We start from the raw sequence: 19,759 nt of genomic DNA on the forward strand, positions 1-19,759 counted from the left end.
AAATAATGTTTTAGTATTATTATGAAAACAGTTTTGACCTGGCAGCTCCCCCTGAAAGTGTCTCGGGATCTAAAGAGAAGCGATGCCACAGCAGACTTTGATAGTGTACTTTGAGAACTGATACATAGAGATAGTTGGCCTTAGACTCAGAAAGACAACACTCAAACCCTGCCTTTGACATATACTGGCTGGGGGACCCTGGTTTCCTCGCCAGGAGTTCTCTACAACGGTCCAGTTTCCCTATCTATGTCACAGATTGTTGTAAGGAGAGTACTTTTGGTACAATGAATAAAGACTGGCTGGGGAATTCAGAAGACCTGAGCTCAAATCCAGCCTGAGACATGTACTAGATGTATGACCTTATGCAAGTAACTTAACCTCTGTTTGCTTCAGTTTTTTCAACTATAAAATGCAGATAATGATAACATTTGCCCTATAGGGTTGTTGTGAGAATCAAATGAGATAATATTTGTAAAGTGCTTAGCACAGTGCCTGGTGCATAGCAGATACTATATAAATGCTATTATTATTGTTATTATTATCATTATCTATTGCTATAACATAAGACTGCTCTTATAATTAATACAATAAAAATGGAGTTTCTTAGCATTATTGTGAGAGCATATATTTAGAGTTAGGTGAGACCTTAGAGATCATCTGCTCTAATTCTCTGATTTTACAGATGAGGAAACCAAGGCTCAGAAGCTAAACACCTTGCCCAAAGTTGCACAGGATGCAAATGTCAAAATCAGAATATGAACCCAGGTCTTTTGATTGCATATTTGGTCCTTTCCTTATACTAACCTGTTAAGTTTGAGTATTATCGGTTTCATTATTTTGTTATCATATATTATATAGCCATAATCATTTGACTATAGAGTAAATAGTAAGAAGATCTATATCTTTTATGTACAAAAAGTTATTTTAGTCAATCGACCAGAAAACTGTATTTCACTTAACAAAATTCCACCACCACATAATATGACCTCTTTTTATTCCTACTATTTTTCAGCCAGGTAAGGTATGCAATTTTCTTTAGCCCATAGCTACCTGTCTGATATTCAGTTATATTTAGGCAGGTTTTATGAGGGAATTTATTGTTCTGAGGCTTGGCTGGAAATGAGCATAGCTCATTTTCTTTGTTTTACTTTGTTTTGTTTTGTAGATGGAACTTTTCTCAATGGCAAAAGAACAATGTTGTCAACTTCATGACCCCATTTGGGGTTTTCTTTCATGTTCTTTTGCCATTGAGAAAGGTTCCATCTACAAAACAAAACAAATCATCACAGAAACACTGAATTTCAGAGTTGGAAGGGACCTCAGTGGTATTCTAATTGGCACTTGAGCAGGAATTATCTCAACATCACCAATAAGTGTCAACCATCTGTGTTGGAATTCTTCCAATAAAAGAAAATCTACCGTCTCTGGGGCAGCCCATGCCATTTTTATACAAATATTCATTTTAAGGAAGCTTTGCTCTTTGGGGATGAGGAAAATTAATCTGAAATCTCATATGTCATCACTTCCAATCCTTGAAGACATCTTGCATTTTTCATGATTACATGTCAACTGATTCACATATTGCATTATGTCTAATTCTCTCCCCATCGTGGTCTCCTTCCCTTTCCTCCAAATTGTCAATGGCAGCTTGTCAACATCTTTCCTAAAAGGTGACATCCAGAACTGAACTCTGCCTTACTGAGGTGTTCTAACTGGGGTACACCACAAAGTGACTACTGTCTTGCTTGCTGTAGATGCTATCTCTCTTAATAAAGCCTTGTTCACAATTAGCATATTTTTACTGTAATGTCACACTGTTGAGGCTCAAGTCCATCCAAACTCCCAAATATTTTTCAGATAAACTGTTTTCTGGTCACGCCTTTCTCATCCTGTACTTGTTTCTTGAATCCAAGTGCAAGACTTTATATTTACTTTTATTACATTGTATTTTTATTGGATTTTACCCTTCGTTCTAGACTGTTAAGATATTGCTGGAATGTTACTCTTAACAATATGACTCTGTTAGTGTCTCCTCCCTACTCCATTACCATTTATCTATTTTCTGTCTGTTTTGTATCTATCTATATCTACATATCTATATCTCTCTATATATCTATCTACATGTACATGTTATCTCCCCTAGCTAGATCATAAGCTCCTTAAGGGCAGGAATTGTTTCACTCTTACCTTTCTATCCATAGCACCTAACATAATAGCAATTTTTTGTTGTTCAGTTGTTTCAGTCATGTCTGACTCTTCATGACCCCATTTGGGGTTTTCTTGGCAAAGATACTAGAGTGGTTTGCCATTTCTTTGTCCAGCTCAGTTTACAGATGAGGAAACTGAGGCAAACAGGGTTAAGTGACTTGCTCAAGGTTACACAGGTAGTAAGTGTCAGAGGCCAGATTTGAACTCAGGAAGATGAGTCTTCCTGACTCCAGGCCTGTTACTCTATCCACTGTGCAACCTTACTGTCCATAGTTGTTGTTTGTCCTTCATTCTCAAAGAGGACCTTGACATCAGGAAGGTGATGCCATGACTTTCAAGTAAATTGGATTTAAATGAGGGAGGGCTGTGCAAAGTCCTTTGGAGCCATCTGGGTCCAGTGGCTAGATATAGGTCAGGATGACTGGAAATGAGTAACTCTGTGAGGTGGGTATGACAGGTGTCATTATTTCCATTTTACTGATAATGGAATTGAGCTGTGCATAGTAGTACATAGTAAATGCCCAATAAATTCTTGTGGATTAATTAATGACTCTGGATTCCAAGGAGTTAACTATCTCTTCCAGTTTTGTGTCTTCTGCAAATTTGATAAGAAGCCATCTAAACCTTCCATTTAAGTCATGGTTATAAATGTTCATGAGCGCAGCCATGGGTGAATCCATGTGGCAATGCAGAGATTTCCCTCTAGGTTGACATTGACCCATCAATGGTGGCACTTTGAATCTCTTTATTCAAACAGTATAGAATCTACCCAACTGTACTATCATCCAACTCACATCTCATTGTCTTGTCCACAAGGATGGAAAGAGAGACTTTGTCAAAAGTTTTACTGAAAACAAGGAATAGGAACTAGACATGATTTCATTAATATAGGAAACTCCCTCTACCTGAGCAAATGGACAACTTCTCTGAAAAGTATAGTCTTTTTTTTTTTCCTTTTGGTGAGGCAATCAGGGTTAAGTGACTTGCTCAGAGTCACATAGCTAGTAAGTGTTAAGTGTCTGATGCTGGATTTGAACTCAGGTCCTCCTGACTCCAGGGCTGGTGCTCTATCTATTGCACTACCTAGATACCCCTGAAAAGTATAGTCTTAAAAAGAATTGTCTAGAGCATTCTCCAGCAGAGCTAGAGAGGTTAAGTGATTTGTCAAGGTCACATAGCCAGTATGTGTCAGAGGCACGACTGAACCAAAGGTTTCCTGGCTTTAAAGGCTTTCTATCAACTATGCCAGGCTATAATGATCTCTATCTCTATATCTATTTTTATCCCTGTCTGTATACACATACATATATGCTTCTTGTTGTTCATTCATTTTTAGTCATGTCTGATTCTTTGTGACCCATTTTTGGGGTTTTATTGGCAAAAATATGGGAGTACTTTGACATTTTCTTCTCCAGCTCATTTTACAGATGAGGCAACTGAGGCAAACAGGGTTAAGTGACTTGCCCAGGGTCACACAGCTAGTATCTCAGGCCAGATTTGAACTCAGGAAGATGTGTCTTCCTGATTCCAAGCCCAGTGCTGTATTCACTGTGCCACCTTGCTGCTCCACATCTGTGCTAGATGTATAATTATATAATGATATTCTATGAGACTACTTGTGATAGTTTCATTATATAATACATATGTATATATACATAATATGTTAGGCATATACTTATATAATGAAATTCTGGGAGACCACTTGTGATATGTTAAAACTTCATGTGTTTACATTAAAATAATGTGGTATAGTGAAAAGAATATGACCTTGGGCCAAAGCACTGCTATGTTACTTACTAGTTGTGTAATTTTGGAGAAGGCATCGAAATTCTCTTGATTTCAATTTGCTTATCTCTAAAATGAGGGAGTTGGACTAGTTATTCTCTATAATACTTAAATTCTATTATTCACATCATTTGGGAACAAAAAAATCAAAATCTTTTTATAAATTAAACTGACATAGATGTGAAATTGACATTGTGATCATTTGTGTACATAAGGAGGCATCTAGGTGGTGAAGTGGATATAGCACTGGGCTTGGAATCAGGAAGATCTGAGTTCAAATCCAGCTTTAGGTACTTAATGGCTGCACAACTATGGGTAAATAACTTAACCTTTGTTCGCCTCAGTTTTTTCAACTGTAAAATGAAGATAATAACAGTACCTACCTCCCAGGGTAATGTTACATGGATCAAATGAGATGGTAATTATAAAGCACTTAGCACAGGGTCTGGCACATGTATAAATGCTCATTCCCTTCCCTTTCTCAAGTGAAGAATTCATTTTCTTAATAGCAATGGTTTTTACTTGACAGAGTAGTTTAGAGTTTTTTTGGGTTAGTGTAAAATATCATTTGTATGGACCCTTTATGCTCAATGTTAGAGGATAGCACCAATGAGTTCTGTTCTCCATACTACCTATATAGCTTTGCATAAGAAATGCATGGCCACGCCTATCTCTTTATAATGGCCAGTCATTTCACAATCCATGTTGCTGCATGATGAAAGATGGCAAATGATGGGTACTTAAAGTGCATGTTTCATTAATGGAGGGGTTAATTGATAGGTGCCATCTTTGTATGTGAAGTCACACAAAAATGGTTTAAATTTTAGTGGTCTGTCTGATTCAGAATAGCTCATATATTTCATCAGAGAAGAATCTGAGCAATAGGTGATGACGGTTCAACACAGGCCTTTAAGATTTCTCTGTGAAAAGCTATAGAGAAATTTTCATGGGTCAATCCATATGGCAGAAAAAATCAGAAGACTATGGGCAAATTTCTGGTGTTTTTGGATTGTGTAGCCACTCAAGTGCTTAATTCATTTGGAGACTTAAATTATGGAGTAGATGTAGGTGTTTTATAAGCTTAAATGAAATATTGATCATAAAGCACTTTGCAAATCTTAAAATGCTATATAAATACCAACTATCATCTTCCTCCTCATCATCATTATCATTAGACTCCAGTTACTGGGCCTTCCGTCTGGTGATGATTTCATTCTCTTATACTTTCGCTGAACTCAAGTAATATTTATAGATCAATATAGGGGTGTACTGTTAAATGTTTAACAACTGGGGTCTCCAAGAAAAAAAGCATGTACACATGGCTTTTGAGTTTAATCTGCACTATTAACATTTTCTTAATTCTAGATAATCAATAAAACAGTAACTTGAGCCCTGACTTGCAGTGATTTCTGATCTGTAAATGCTTACACAATCAGTTGTCATAAGATGGCTCCAACAGACCCCTGGGCAGACCCCACTTTTTCATTGCTTCTTATTTTATAGCACAATCATATAATCCTACCTAAAAAGTAACTATAGTATATCAAGCATTTTTCCTGATAATGCCAAATAAGTTTGTACAAATGAATACAGCAGTTTTTGTCAAATCCTCTGACAATTTGCCTTATGATAAGATTTCCAGGCATATAACACTGTTAAGTTGCCCATATATTGATACTTCTTTTTTGCTCAGTTGATGTGATTCGGATCAATACATTCTAGGCTGAATCTACTCTTACAGGATCATCATGGCTTTTAACCCTGTTTGCCTTAGCTCCTTATCTGTAAATTGGGAACACACTGGAGAAGGAAATGGCAAACCACTCCAGCATCTTTGCCAAGAAAACCCCAAATGGGGTTATGAACAGTTGGACATGACTGAAAATGACTCAACAGCAAGCCTGTTGCCAACAACAGAAATACCTCACAAACCACAATCGTTATAAAGGGTGGAGAACCAATGCCAATACCCAGTAATGTTGACACGGTCTTGCCTCTTCCACTCATGGTGTAGCAAAAAGAGTGCTAGTTTTGAGTCTCCCCTACTCGTTCTCTGAAAGAAGATTGGTCTTCCTTAACACTAACTGCCACATACCAGCCATCATGTTACGATTTCCTGAAACCAATAAATGCTTCTTGCATTTGCAATGAATTACTTTTCATCTCAAGTGTACCTGTAATGGTGAGACTTATGCAAGGAACTTTACCCCTGGGACTGTAAGTGACAGTGCCTGTTTACCCTTTCATGGCCTAGCCTTACTACAATCCTGCTTCCTGACAGTAGTATCATTAGTAATGATGATGATGATGATGATGATGATAAGCACCACATAGCATGTTATGGTTTGCAAATCACTTTTTGCAAATACATATATTATCTCACTTGATCCTCACAACGACCCTATGAAATAGATGCTGTTATTACCCCCATTTTGCAGATAAGAAAACTAAAGCTAAAAGACGTTTAAAGTGACTTGCCCATGGTCATACAGCTAGTAATTGTCAGAGGTGGGACTCAAACCAATCTGTCTCCTAAGTCCAGATCTTGTCCACTTTCTACTGTACCACAGCTGCTTCTCAAAGAAAAAAAAGAAGGGGTAGGAGTAGGAAACAGCTTGAGACTATGGGAACAGCTTCATTTCTAACTTTTCTCACTCTGACCCTGTTTATGTAATGAAGTCTCTGCGTGTGTCCAGAGCAGTGGAAGAAGGATTGAGTCTGGCCAGCAATGAGGGTTGATTTTCAGATTTATGAAAAATGTAAAAAAAAAAAAACAACCCAAAACAAACAGGAAATGCAATACAGGGTGATTAATAAGGAAATAATCTCATGGAAATTATTGTAAGCTAAGGCTTCTATTCCAAAGAGAATTCTTTTAGATGACTTACCATTTGTCAAGCGATCAAATAAGAAGATGTCAAAATCCCACGTTCCCACTTTGGAGAGCATATGCTGAAAATACAAATAGCAAACAGCAGAACAGATGAATCATGTTACAGATTGTAAAACTGACTTTGATAAATAATTACATTAAACAATAAAAAAGTGCTAAGCTTTTATGCAGTTGAAGGAAGCATCACAGACACATTCTCTTCAAAGCTGGGTTCCAAAAGAACAAATCTTAACTTAATTCTAATATAATTTGAATTTATTTGTGTGAGTGTGGTCCAAATGGCAAGCTATAATCAATAGCCCCGGTTGGAAATGTTATCTCTAACTAAAAATGACACCAAAACTAGTAGTGAGCATATAATAAGTTTATTCAACAAATATTGGGAGATTGAGTTCTTGATTATCCAGGCTAATGGAGCAGAGATGTGGAACATAATTTTAAAATAATTTATTTTGCTTTGAAATGTATTAATCTGAAAATGGCATTTCTGATGTTCCAGTAATTCATAATATTTCAAGGAGAACAATGAATACCTCGACTCTGAAGGACTTGAAGAGTGATCTCCTATTTCCAACTCCCCTCCTTGTTTTAACTCGTTGTTAAGTCAACTTACTGCATTTTAAGAGTAGAAATCATCGTCCCTTGGACTGACTCAAAACACAAATATGTAGGACTGATAATAAAAGTTTACATTTATGTGATGTATCTTCAGTTTACAAACCTCCATCATTAGCCAGTGATCACATGGGACCTTTTATTGTGACATCATATCGCCAAACTTCTTTTTTCTACTCAAGCCTATTCGAGGAGCATTTATTAAATATTTACTAGGTGCCAGGAACAAAAGAAAAAAATGAAAGAATCCCTGACAGCAATGAACTTTTTACTGGGAGAAACAACATATATATATGCACACACACATATATGTGTATATACACACATGTATGTATATATATGCATGTGTATATATATAGGCAAAATATGTAGAAAGTAGAAGTTTATTTATCTATTTATTCATCTATCAATCTATCTATTGGGGGAGAGGGAGGTAGGGTGGGGATTGCTAACAGCTAGGTTGTTATTACAGTCATAGACAAGTATTGAAGAAGTTTTTATGAAACTACTAGGAGAAACTTTTCTGAACTTCTTCAAGAACTCCAGTCAATGATATTTGGAGAGTTATGGTACAAAGGATTTGAAATCAGTTCATCTGGAAGAAACTACTCTTCCTTATTTAGGTTACATTTATAACATAAAATGGAGTGGAGGATTTACTGGGTTAATTTGAGGGTAGAAAATCTGCCTGGATAATTCATCGTAGCAAAAACATTTGGTGAATCAAAATTCACTTGATAATTGCCAACTCTCCATTCCACTTTGTACTGTACAAATAAATCCAGGCTTTGAGCACAGAGTTGTTGCAGGGGAAAATATTAGGTGATCCTCAGGGGAAAATATTGAGTTTTCCTCTGACTGTTGTATTTTAGAATAGTAAATTAAGAAAGAATACCAGCTCATTACACTTCTGAGAAAGGCCAATAGAGAAAAGCTTCCTACCCTTGCCTGACCCAGGTAGTCTTCATCCAGGAAGTGCAGAGGGGAAGGAGGTATAGCTCCTCGGAGTAGCCGGGATGCATGGAAATATCTTTGAAAGCTCAGCAGTCTTTTTACTTTCTTCTTGGTACCAATTTCCCCTGAGTGTGCTGTGTCTATGAAAAGAGATCAGAGAGGGAACTGTAATGGAAAACAAAGGGATGCAAGACTATCCTTAAAAATTATCGTTACTTACAAAAAACAAACATAGTAGGATTTTTGGAGAGGGGAGGAAGAGAAAAGCTTGACCTACTACGACTTTGTTGGCATAGTAGTTAGTATAGTATTGGCATAGTTATTAAATCCCAATGAGGAAACTTCATGTACCAATGCAGATAGTTACCCCTTCTGCAGTTGCCTGGGGGAATTGCAGCGAGAGGTTAAGAAACTAACAAAAGGATTTGTCTTTTTCTGCTAATTTAAAACTATACCAAATGATCCCAAAGATTTCCTGAAAACTTATACATTCATGCAGGTACAATGTTTTCTTATAGCATCACTCTGATGAAATATAGGCTTGTTGTCGTGTTTAGTTATTTTAAGTTGTGTTTGACTCTTCATGACTCCACTGGGGTTTTCTTGGCAGAGATGCTAGAGTGATTTGCCATTTCCTTTTCCAGTTCATTTTACAGGTGAGGAAACTGAGGCAAAGAGGGTTAAGTGACTTGCCCAGGGTCACACAGCTAGTAAGGGCCTGAAGTCACATTTGAATTCAGGTCTTCTTGACTCCAGGCGCTCTATCTGCTGTGCCACCTAGCTGCCCATGTGCCATGCACTGTGCACTGATAATTCCTCTAGTACAAAAATTAATATTTATCACGTTATATTTATTACAAGGATGCAAGACTGTCCTTTAAAAATATCATTACTTACAAATATAAATGTTTCAGGATTTGGGTTGGAGGGAGGGACAAAGCTGGCTTTTGCTGGTATCGTAAACTCCCAATGAGCAAACTTCTTGCACTAGTGCAGATAGCAGCCTCCTCTACAATTCAGAGTTTTAGGCAATTGCCTGGAGGGAACTGAGAGTCTAAGTGATTTGCCTAGGGTCATACAGCAGTTAAGTGTCCTAGGCAGGAATTGCACCTAGGTCTTTCTGACTCTGAGGCTGGTCCTTTACCTACAATATACACTGTCTTCTTTAGTGCCTTTGCAGGTACTTGGGCTGTGTATATTAAGGCACTAATTTGTTATTGGTGGTTCTGACATGAATAATATGAGGACTTAATTCTTACATCAGGCTTGAGTGATACATTTAAAATGAATAATCATGCGTTCTAATTACATGTTTAAATTGAGGTTTACAAATAATAGACCTGATTTTCATCAAATATATTACTGGTCTGAGTGAAACCTTTAGCCGAGGCAAATATTATCATGGACTAGGACTATTTAATTTCCACTTTTAATCTCTGTGACCAGTAGGAGAATAGGAAATATACCTGTTTATAATTGAGAAACTGAGGCACAGAGGAGGAAAGGTTAAGACCGTTTCCATTCAATTTAACAACCATTTATGAAGTGCCTACTACGTGCTATGAGTGCTGTGAGACAGTGGCAAATACCCAATAATTAGATTACGGAAGTGAATTAAGACTTCTTGGCACTCACCGAAGATTCTATAAAGCATGAACATCTTCTTCTTCTTCTTTTTTCTTTGGGAGACAATCAAGGTTAAGTGACTTGCCCAGGGTCGCACAGCTAATATGTGTTTGAGGCGGGATTTGAACACAGGTCTTTCTAACTCCAGGGCCAATGCTCTATCCACTGTGCCACCTATCTGCCCCAAGTGAAAATTTCTTAAAGGGAATGTACTCTGACTAATGGCCACTGATTTTGCTAGCAGGGATTTAATTAATTACATATAACATGATTATATGTAGTTAATATACTATATGTCTTCCAAATCCTTCTAGATCAAGAGATTTAGAAGAAGTCTCATGGTATAGTGGTTAGTATAGTGTTGGCATAGTTATTAAATCTCAATGAGGAAACTTCCTGTACCAATGGAGACAGTTACCCCTTCTGCAGTTGCCTGGGGGAATTGAGAGGTTAAGAAACTAATAACGAAAGGATTTGTCTTTTTCTACTAATTTAAAACTATACCAAATGATCCCAAAGATTTCCTGAAAACTTATGATGTATCTATATAATTCACTGGGTAAAGTGATATAAATTCATACAGGTACAATGTTTTCTTATAGCATCACTCTGATGAAATACAGGCTTGTTGTCGTGTTTAGTTATTTTAAGTTGTGTCTGACTCTTCATGACTCCACTGGGCATGGCATGTTGAGTGGAGGATCTACATTTGGGAAGACAGGAACAAGACTTATGTGTAAAGAATAAACATGGATAAGTTGCTTTGTATTGTTGCAAGGAATGTATACTTTGATGGGATTACAGATCCATTGAAGTATCAAAATAAATCTTCCAAATGAAAATGTAATAGCAGAAATGACTGTCTAGAAATGCTATTAATTCACTAATTAATTACACATTGAGATTGAGGTATACTTTAGCCCTGTTGAAACACTATGACTCCTGCCTCTAGCTTCCCATACACTCTTTTTCAACCTTGTACCTATAATTCTAAGTTTTATATACAAAAGAAAGTGGTATGATATGTACAACTTTGCATCTGAAGCATGCTTCCTATAATGCTTTCCTTCTTTCATGTCCTGATTCAAGGATAGTTTAAGTTTTTGGTTGATCAAATATCCTATTTATAATGACAAGACAGTAGTTTGGATAGCATAAATCCAGGAAGAAAGGGATGGAAAAGTGTCCTTATATATACACACTTCTTGCCCCAGTGATAATGAGCAACTAGAAATAGTAAAGCTTCCTTAGACTACTCATGCAAAGGGAGATGGAAAACCCAATAATAGATAATTTAGGGAAGAACACACATGTACACACACATGCATTTTACAGAGAGAGAGAGAGACAGAGAGACAGACATACCAATATAATAATATGCTACTTCGCTAAATCTCATGAAATACTTTGATTTCCTGGAAAATTCTCTATTCTGATGAATTAAAAGAAAATTTCCAATGTGTTTAGTGTGTGACAAGGAAATGATCTGTAGTTTCCTTGGATAATGACTATCTCAATAATTAAATAGTTGTAGGGGATAACAATAGTTCTTTTAATATTACATACATGATAGAAACAGAAGCATCCAATCAAATCTCAAAAGTGATGCAAAGAGAGCATAAAGCAGAATATTGAAAGGATGATAAATTCTTTCTGAATTTTCATAGAATTATAGAATGTCAGAGATAGAAGGGAACTTGGAGGTCACCTAGTTCAACACCACCCTCCCTCCGCCTCTACCCTTCCCGCCAAAGCATGAATACCCTTTATAGCACTCCCAATAAAGGTCATCCAGCCTCTTCTGGAAGATCACCAGTGACAGGAAGCTTATTACCTTTCCAGGAAGCCTGTTCTATTTCTGAACAGCTCTAATTATTAGGAAGTTTTTTTATATTGAGCCAAAATCTGCCTTCCCTATAACTTCTACCTACTAGTCCCACTTTTGCCTTGAAGGGCTAAACAGAATCATAATAATTTCTTTTCTAACTTGACAACCCTTCTGGTATCTGAAAGATGACTGTCATCCTCAACTCAACTCCCACTCCAAAGTATGCCCACTTCTAGACTAAACATCCCCAGTTCCTTCAAGGAATCTCTATATAGCCTATATAGTCTTTTTGATAATCCTGGTTTCCCCTTCTCTAGACATGCTAATATTATTTCTCCAAATTTGCAACTGGATACAATATTCCAGGTTTAGTTTGACGAGGACAGAGTTGAGTGGACCTATAGCTTCCTTTGTTCTGGACGTTATGCTCTTACAGTATTAACGACATCTAAATGACATTAGATCTTTTGATGGCCATATCACACACAACACTAATCCATATTTAGCTTGAAGTCAGCTCAACAGACATTTATTATCTACTGTGTGAAGAGTACTGTACCACATCCTGGGGATAAAAGACAAAAATTAAACAGTCCCTTCTCTGAAGGAGCTTATATAATGCTTGTTCTTACTTTCTTAGTTCATTAACATCTATTTTTTTATACACACTATCATTTCCCAATAACTCCATTCCCACCAATAGAACCTTCTCTTTTAACAAAAAAAAATAGTGAAGTAAAACTAATTCTTACAGTGACTACTGAGGAAGTGACTAGAACAAGGTGGCCCAATGACTATGAGAGATAGCAGACGGACAATCCAAGTGGCACATTAATATTCTGATTCTATAAGAACAAGAGGAGGGCTTTCAGCATGTTGGAGAGGCCATCTAAGGTAGCAATGGCCATGTTTTCTGAACCCTAAACTGGGACGTGTGTTTTTACAAAAGATATGCCGGGTGAATAGTAAAGTTTATTTGATTGAAATTGAGATTGTTTGAGAGAATCCAGGACATGGGAGATTTATGGTAAAATGTAGAAGAGTCATATAGGAAAGATAAGGCACAGAGGGACCTTGGTTTGAATCAGTAAGAGGGAATGTCCATACCTAAGAAATCATAGATCATTCTAAGTATTCCCAATGGTCAAGCCTAACCACGAGTCTTCTAATATGTGTATGATAATAGATGACTGTGTCATCATCTGAGTATAGAAGTTCATTCAGAAGTAATGCCTTAGAATCATTTGTTCAAATAATAGGGCTTAGAGTGCCAAAGTTTAGAGATATGATTGGGCCTAAATTAATACTCTCTCAATACAATTTTTTTAAGGGGGTGGGCAGGGCATTTAATAAGAAAGGAAAGAAGAAAAAAAAAGGAAGAGAGGAAACAAGAATTTATTAAGTGTCTACTATGTGCCAGGCACTGGGCTAAGTGCTTTATAAATATCTCATTTGATCCATACAGTGACCTTGGAGGTGGGTTCTATTATTATGTCCATTTTACAGTTAAGGAAACTGAGGCACAAAGATTTTTTCAAGTGACTTGTCCAAGGTCATTAGTAAGTGTCTGAGAACAGAGTTGAATTCAGATCTTTCTGACTTCAGTACCAGTACTCTATCTATTATGCCATCTACCTGACTCAATTCAACAAAATAATATTAATTCACTTATTGAATAAAATTTTAGTTACCAGTCAATAGAATGATACAGAGGAGAGTCAAAAGACTTGGGTTCAAAACTTGATCCCTTCTATTAACTACCCATATGACCTTAGTCAATTCATTCAGTGTCCGTAGCAGTGCCTTAGTGTCCGTACCTGTAAAATGAAAACTTCAGGCCAGATGCCTTCTCAGGTACTATCCAACTCCTAAAAAATCTTTTTAATCATAATTTTATTTTCAGTTCTTAATTTTCTCCCTCTCTTTTCCTTGTCCCTATCCCCTACCCATTGAGAGGATAAGAAAAACAAAACCTATTACAAATATGAATACACATGCAAAACAAATTTTCACATTAGCCATGATCAAAGAAAGAAAAAAATAGAAAATATGCTTCAATCTTCACTCTGAGTCCATTAGCTCTCCATCTGGAAATGGATATCATGTTTTATCATGACTCCTTTGGAATTGTGTGCTGATCAGAGTTCCCAAGTCTTTCAAAATTAATTATCTTCATAATATTGGAATGATTGTATACATTGTTCCCTTGGTCTTTCGATTACTTCATTTTGCATCAGTTCCTATAAGTCTTCCCAGGTTTTTCTGAAACCATCCCCTTCATCATTTCTTATAACATAATAGTATTACATTACAGTCATATGCGATAACGTATTCAGTCATGGTCCAATTGATGAGCATTCCCTCAATTTCCAATTCTTTGCTACCACAAAAATGGCTAATATAAGTATTTTTTTGTATATATGGGTCTTTCCTCCCTTTTGTTGATCTCTTTGAGATATAGACCTAATAGCAGTATCATTTGGTCACAGGATATGCACAGTTTCATAGTTCTTTGGGCATGGTTCCAAATTGCTTTCCAGAATGACTGGATTAGTTCCCAACTCTACCACCAATGCATTAAAATAAGTGTTTTCTCACAGCTCCTCCAGTATGTCTCATTTTTCTTTTCGGTCAATTTAGCCAATCTGATGGATATGAGGTGGCACCTCAGAGTTATTTTAATTTATATTTCTCTAATTCCTAGTGATTTAGAGCATTTTTTCCATATTGCTATTGATAGCTTAGATTTCTTCCTCAGAAAAAACTCCCTAATCATATCCTTTGATTGCTGATCCCATTTAGCTCTAACTCTATCATCTTATTCTGTGCCCAGTCTTTTGATAGGACTATGGAGTACTAAGACGCAATGGTGAAGTGGGAGAAGCCAGGACTAAGAGTCCTGAAACCTAAGCTTTAGTCTGAAATTTACTGTGTGACCTTAGACAAATCACATCACTTTTCTGGTTCTTAACTCCCTCACATGCAAAAGGAGGCAGTTGGACTAAATGACATCTAAGGCTCTGTTCATCTCTTAACATTCTATAATTTCAAACATTATATAGGATATCTGCCCATAAGGAGTTTAAAATATGGATGAAGAAATGACATATATATATATAATATATATATACATTTGTAATTGGTGGGCTAGACACTACTCCATATTATCACCAACACATCCTGATATAATAAAATGCTAAATTGTACAAAAGAGACAATTAGACCTCTAGAGAATTTGACTTCATGAATAGGTTTTACAAGGATGCTCAGTGAATAGGTACAATATTTGTTGTTGTTCAGTCGTGACCAACCCTTCATGACCCCATTTGGGATTTTCTTGGCAAAGGTACTAGAGTAGTTTGCCATTTCCTTCTCCAGTGGATTCATTTTGTTAGGCAATCAGAGGTTAAGTGACTTGCCCAGGGTCACACAGCTAGGAAGTGTCTGAGAATGGAATTGAACTCGGGTCTTCCTGACTCCAGGCCCAGTGCTCTATCTACTGTGCCACTGGCTGCCTCAGGTATAATACCTGAGCAAAATACTGCACAATCAGAGGCGTGATGACATGCTGTCTTGCATTTGTCATACTATCTCTTGGAGAAGACAGATGCGATGGCTGAGTTGATATACCAAATAAGTTTTTACCTTGAGAATCAACAAGAAGAAGTATCTGACCTGAGATCTGTGAAGTTAAGTGATTTTGAACCTGTTTTTATATAAAATAAGTGGATTTTAACACATATTTACATAAAATAATAATACTTTATTTTAAAGATTTTTATTCATTTTAAACTTAATTACAAAATGAGAAAAGAAAAAAGAGCATTTCCATGTACACAGCAGAGCATAAAAAGAGGATTCAATATAAAATAAATGTCTGTTTCAAACTGCTTACCTTTTAAAAAATCTATGTAAGAAATCATATATATTGTATATAATAATACAATGTATATTATTTGTATATGATAATTATAATAATCTTTTATTAAATTTTACTATTTTATGGGGAAACAAAAACTCAAATTTCTAGTGTGCTTTAAGGTTTGCAAAATGTTTTTCTCACAACAACCCTGAGGTAGGTGATGCAAATGTTAATACTCCTATCTCACAAATGAAGAAACTGAGATTCAGAGAGTTTAAATGAAGTACTCAGGGTCACATAAAAAAAAAATAGAGACTGAGTTAGTTCTCAGACTTAGGTCTTTTGACTCCAAGACAAGGTCTCCTCTATTTATATTATGCTGAAAGTAGAACTGAGTTGGCTATCTCTCCTCCAATCTTCAATTGGAATAGTTGTAGAAAATGATGCATCAGCATGCTTATTGACTATTTCTGCTATTCATATGAATGGCAATGAGCCTACCTGTGAAACTGACATTCTGCTCATATTTAAAAAAATACTTTTATGAATATCACAAATATGTACACGTAAACACTTTTCTGGCACATTTAGATACTAACTTTAGCATTACGGAATTTATCTTGGCACCTTACAGTATAGCAATTTATAAATTTCACAAGTTTGCTTTGGCTTGAATGCAAGGAATGTTAATAAAAATTATTTTCACTTTGCGTGCCTTCTTGGTGGAAGTTCTCATCATAGGGGATGAGAAACCTCAGTGAGATGAAAAAGTGTACAAACAAGAATCAACAAAAACCCAACAGGGCTGTGGAGAACAGACCATTCGCGACCACTTGTCTCTAAGCCTTTGCTTTCAAGCTTCTTGAACACTCTATATGAGGAGTTCTCTCCCAAGTGAAATGGTTAATAACTGGCTCTGGAGTTGCTAAGGGACTACTGAGAGCAAAGCTGCAGAGGTTAGGTTGAAAGCTCAGACTGTAGCTGCCCTATGAAATTTAACATCAAATGTCTTTGGAGGATGAATATGACCAGATGGTTTTGATAATACATGAAAACACTTTTGCTCCTTGGGTAATTATTACATTAAACAATTGTTGGAATGAGTCTACCCAGGGTGAATGGATGCAAAAATGGACAAATCTGAGGTTGAGGTTTGAAGTCTTCAGGTAACCTGTTAAAAAGAGCCAGGAAGAAAGGGAACATGCTTGGTTGTAAAATTCTCATTATCAAATGGCATTTAAAAATAAGAATCCATTTACATGTAGTGCTAGGTGGCTCAATAACAATATATTCTAGACACTGGTAATTATCACTTTAAGCCTCCTAATCTGAGTCTCAGTGCCCGCTGTCAGCTAAAAGAATTCTGTTCCCTGGGAAGAACAGGGAATGCTACTTTCGCTAACACGCACCTTTAAAGTGGCCTATGCCCTGTCAGAGAAAGTTAAATGTCTTTTCAGGGTAAAATGTGGTGGAAGCTTTCAGTTTTTTCATAAAGCCCTGCCTCCTTCCTGTGAATTTATTTGAACTGTAGGTAGAGGTTTCTCGCAGAGAGTTAAGGAAATTTTCTAAGACATTCAAAATTCTTTTAAAAAAATACCTTTATATGGGGCAGCTAGGTGGCATAGAGGATAGAGCACCGGCCCTGGATTTAGGAGGACCTGAGTTCAAATTCAGCCTTAGACACATAACACTTACTAGCAGTGTGGCCCTGGGCAAGTCATTTAACCCCATTGCCTAGTCCTCTCCCAAAAAATACCTTTATGGATTTCAAGATCTGCATGGTCAAATGTGGGGGCATGGTTCAATAAGAAGTCATTTTAAGTAGGTTACTTCAGAGTTCTGGTCAGTAAGAAGAATATAGAAAATATGTAAAAAATAAGAAAAAAACCCTTTGGATTGTAAAACCTGCTTTTAATTATTTTAGTTGACATGAACTCAGACTCTGGTCACTGTGCTCATTTCATCTTATTAAATACATAAGATTAATTTTCTCGTCCTTTTTTTTTTCAGCCAAAGACAAAGTTTATTAATGATTCACCATATTGGACAGACTCTTAAGGAATTCGAACATTTGTGACGCTCACATTGACAAGCGGGCTAGAGTGAATTTCAGTATTGGCTAGATTTTAAGAATCTGAGTCTTTCTTGTCCTTTTTCACAAAACCTATTCTAGGCTTGGCTATAGTAGCTCAGTATCTGAATTTTCTTTCAGACATTTGATTTCCACTGGTCTATGAGGTCTACTTTTATTCATAAAACTTGTTCAATTGTTTTCAGTTGTGTCTGACTCTATGTGACCCCATTTAGGGTTTTCTTGGCAAAGATACTGGAGTGGTTTGCTATTTCCTTCTCCAGTTCATTTTATAGATGAGGAAATTGAGGCAAACAAGGTTAAGTGACTTGCCCAGGGTCATCCAGATAGTAAGTATCTTAGGCCAGATTTGAAGTTATAAAGATGAGTCTTCTTGATTCCAAGCCCCATGCTCTCATACCAGGGTGGGGAACCTGTGGCCACATGTGGCCTTCTAGGTTCTTAGGTATGGCCTTTTGACTGAGTCCAAATTTTACAGAAAAAATCCTTTTTTTAAGGGGACTTGTTCTGTAAAGTTTGGATTGAGTCAAAGGGCCACACTTGAGGACTTAAAGGGCCAGTGTGGCCTCAAGGCCACAGGTTCCACACCTCTGCATCCACTGTCACCTAACTGCCCACGGCTAAAGCATTTTGGCTACTTAGAGATCACCCGTAGAAATGAATGTTTGTCTTCGTTTGTTTCTCTCTCTACTCCTTCTAATTTTTTGTCCTTTTTTCTGGTAGCCAGACAAGTAGAGGAGGAAAGGGCAGGAAAGACCAAGTGCTTACAACCATCACAGATTTGATCTCATAAGTCATATCTCCAAATATGAGAGCATTTTTTGGGTAAATCATATGCTTTAGAAATATGTATATATATATAAATATATATGTTATATATATATATGATATATAGTCAGTATGATGACCTTTAACTCCTAAAACATTGAACCAAGATATAAAGTGAAAAATGTTTATAAAATTTAAGGGATATGGCAGGTTTAGTCAGTATAAAAAGAAAAATAAGAAAATCACTTAAAGAGTTTAATTTGAACCTAGAAAATCAAGCTGAATCTCAGGGAGCTGCAAAGTTGCATTTCAACCCTCTCAGCTTTAGAACTTAGAGAGACACTTATTAAAGTCACGTGTTATTAGCTTTTCAAAATACAGACACTCACGACTCTTTGATAAATGTCAGTTGGAGAAGAGCTCAGCTCTAATATTGCCACCGAGTGGGAGGAAGAGGTCTATTTTAAAGGCAGGTTAAAAGATATTATTTCTCTGGATCTACAATTTAATATGTTAAAACATTTTTAATTGCCAGTTTTTAAAAAAAAAAAATTCTCACGACAGTGAAGAGAAAAAACAGTATGAACTGGATTGAGGCCCAGGGAAAAATAACAGAAGAAATCCTTTCTCAGATCACTTGTGTAATCTGTCAAACAACAAGCATTCATTAATCACTGTTTATTAATCTTTACATGCCAGGTACGCTGCTAGGTATTGCTATCCACAGGAGCTATCAGAACTAAACAAAATGTTTGAGAACTAGTGCTTACCTACCCAATCAGCATGCCCCACTAAGTCAAACTCATTGGTTATATTTTGATATTTCATATAAAATTGGTGCCATTACCAATGAGTGAATGTCTACTGTAAAACATAGCTCACCCTTGTGGATTCTGAATCCCTAACCCAGTTCAAACCCATTTGGATGTTGGATTCATTTATGGTTGGAAAAATCTGATTTCCTTCTTGTGAGGGAGGAAAAAGAGGCTTAGAAAAGGTGCCTCAAAAACTCATCTGGGCAATTGAAAACTTGTGCATAATCCTATTCTGAATGAACATTTAAATGAATTAGGAAAAAGCAGATCAAATTTCCTTGGTTCTGAGTAAAAAACACATATCAGGCATGAT

General features: G+C 36.5%; 1 protein-coding gene across 1 annotated transcript in view; it reads right to left on the reverse strand.

Annotated features, from left to right (window-relative positions):
• Positions 1-19,759, reverse strand: part of PDE7B (phosphodiesterase 7B) — a 185,336-nt gene that overhangs the window by 51,906 nt on the left and 113,671 nt on the right. Inside the window, exons 3-4 of the mRNA XM_027850736.1 lie at positions 8,444-8,595; positions 6,882-6,945 (exon numbers count right to left, since the gene is read on the reverse strand). Of these exons, the coding sequence (XP_027706537.1) occupies positions 6,882-6,945; positions 8,444-8,595 (216 nt within the window). The remainder of the gene's footprint in view (positions 1-6,881; positions 6,946-8,443; positions 8,596-19,759) is intronic.

Source organism: Vombatus ursinus, unplaced genomic scaffold, assembly GCF_900497805.2.
Source record: "Vombatus ursinus unplaced genomic scaffold, bare-nosed wombat genome assembly UNPS02009132.1, whole genome shotgun sequence".
Lineage (NCBI taxonomy): Eukaryota > Metazoa > Chordata > Mammalia > Diprotodontia > Vombatidae > Vombatus > Vombatus ursinus.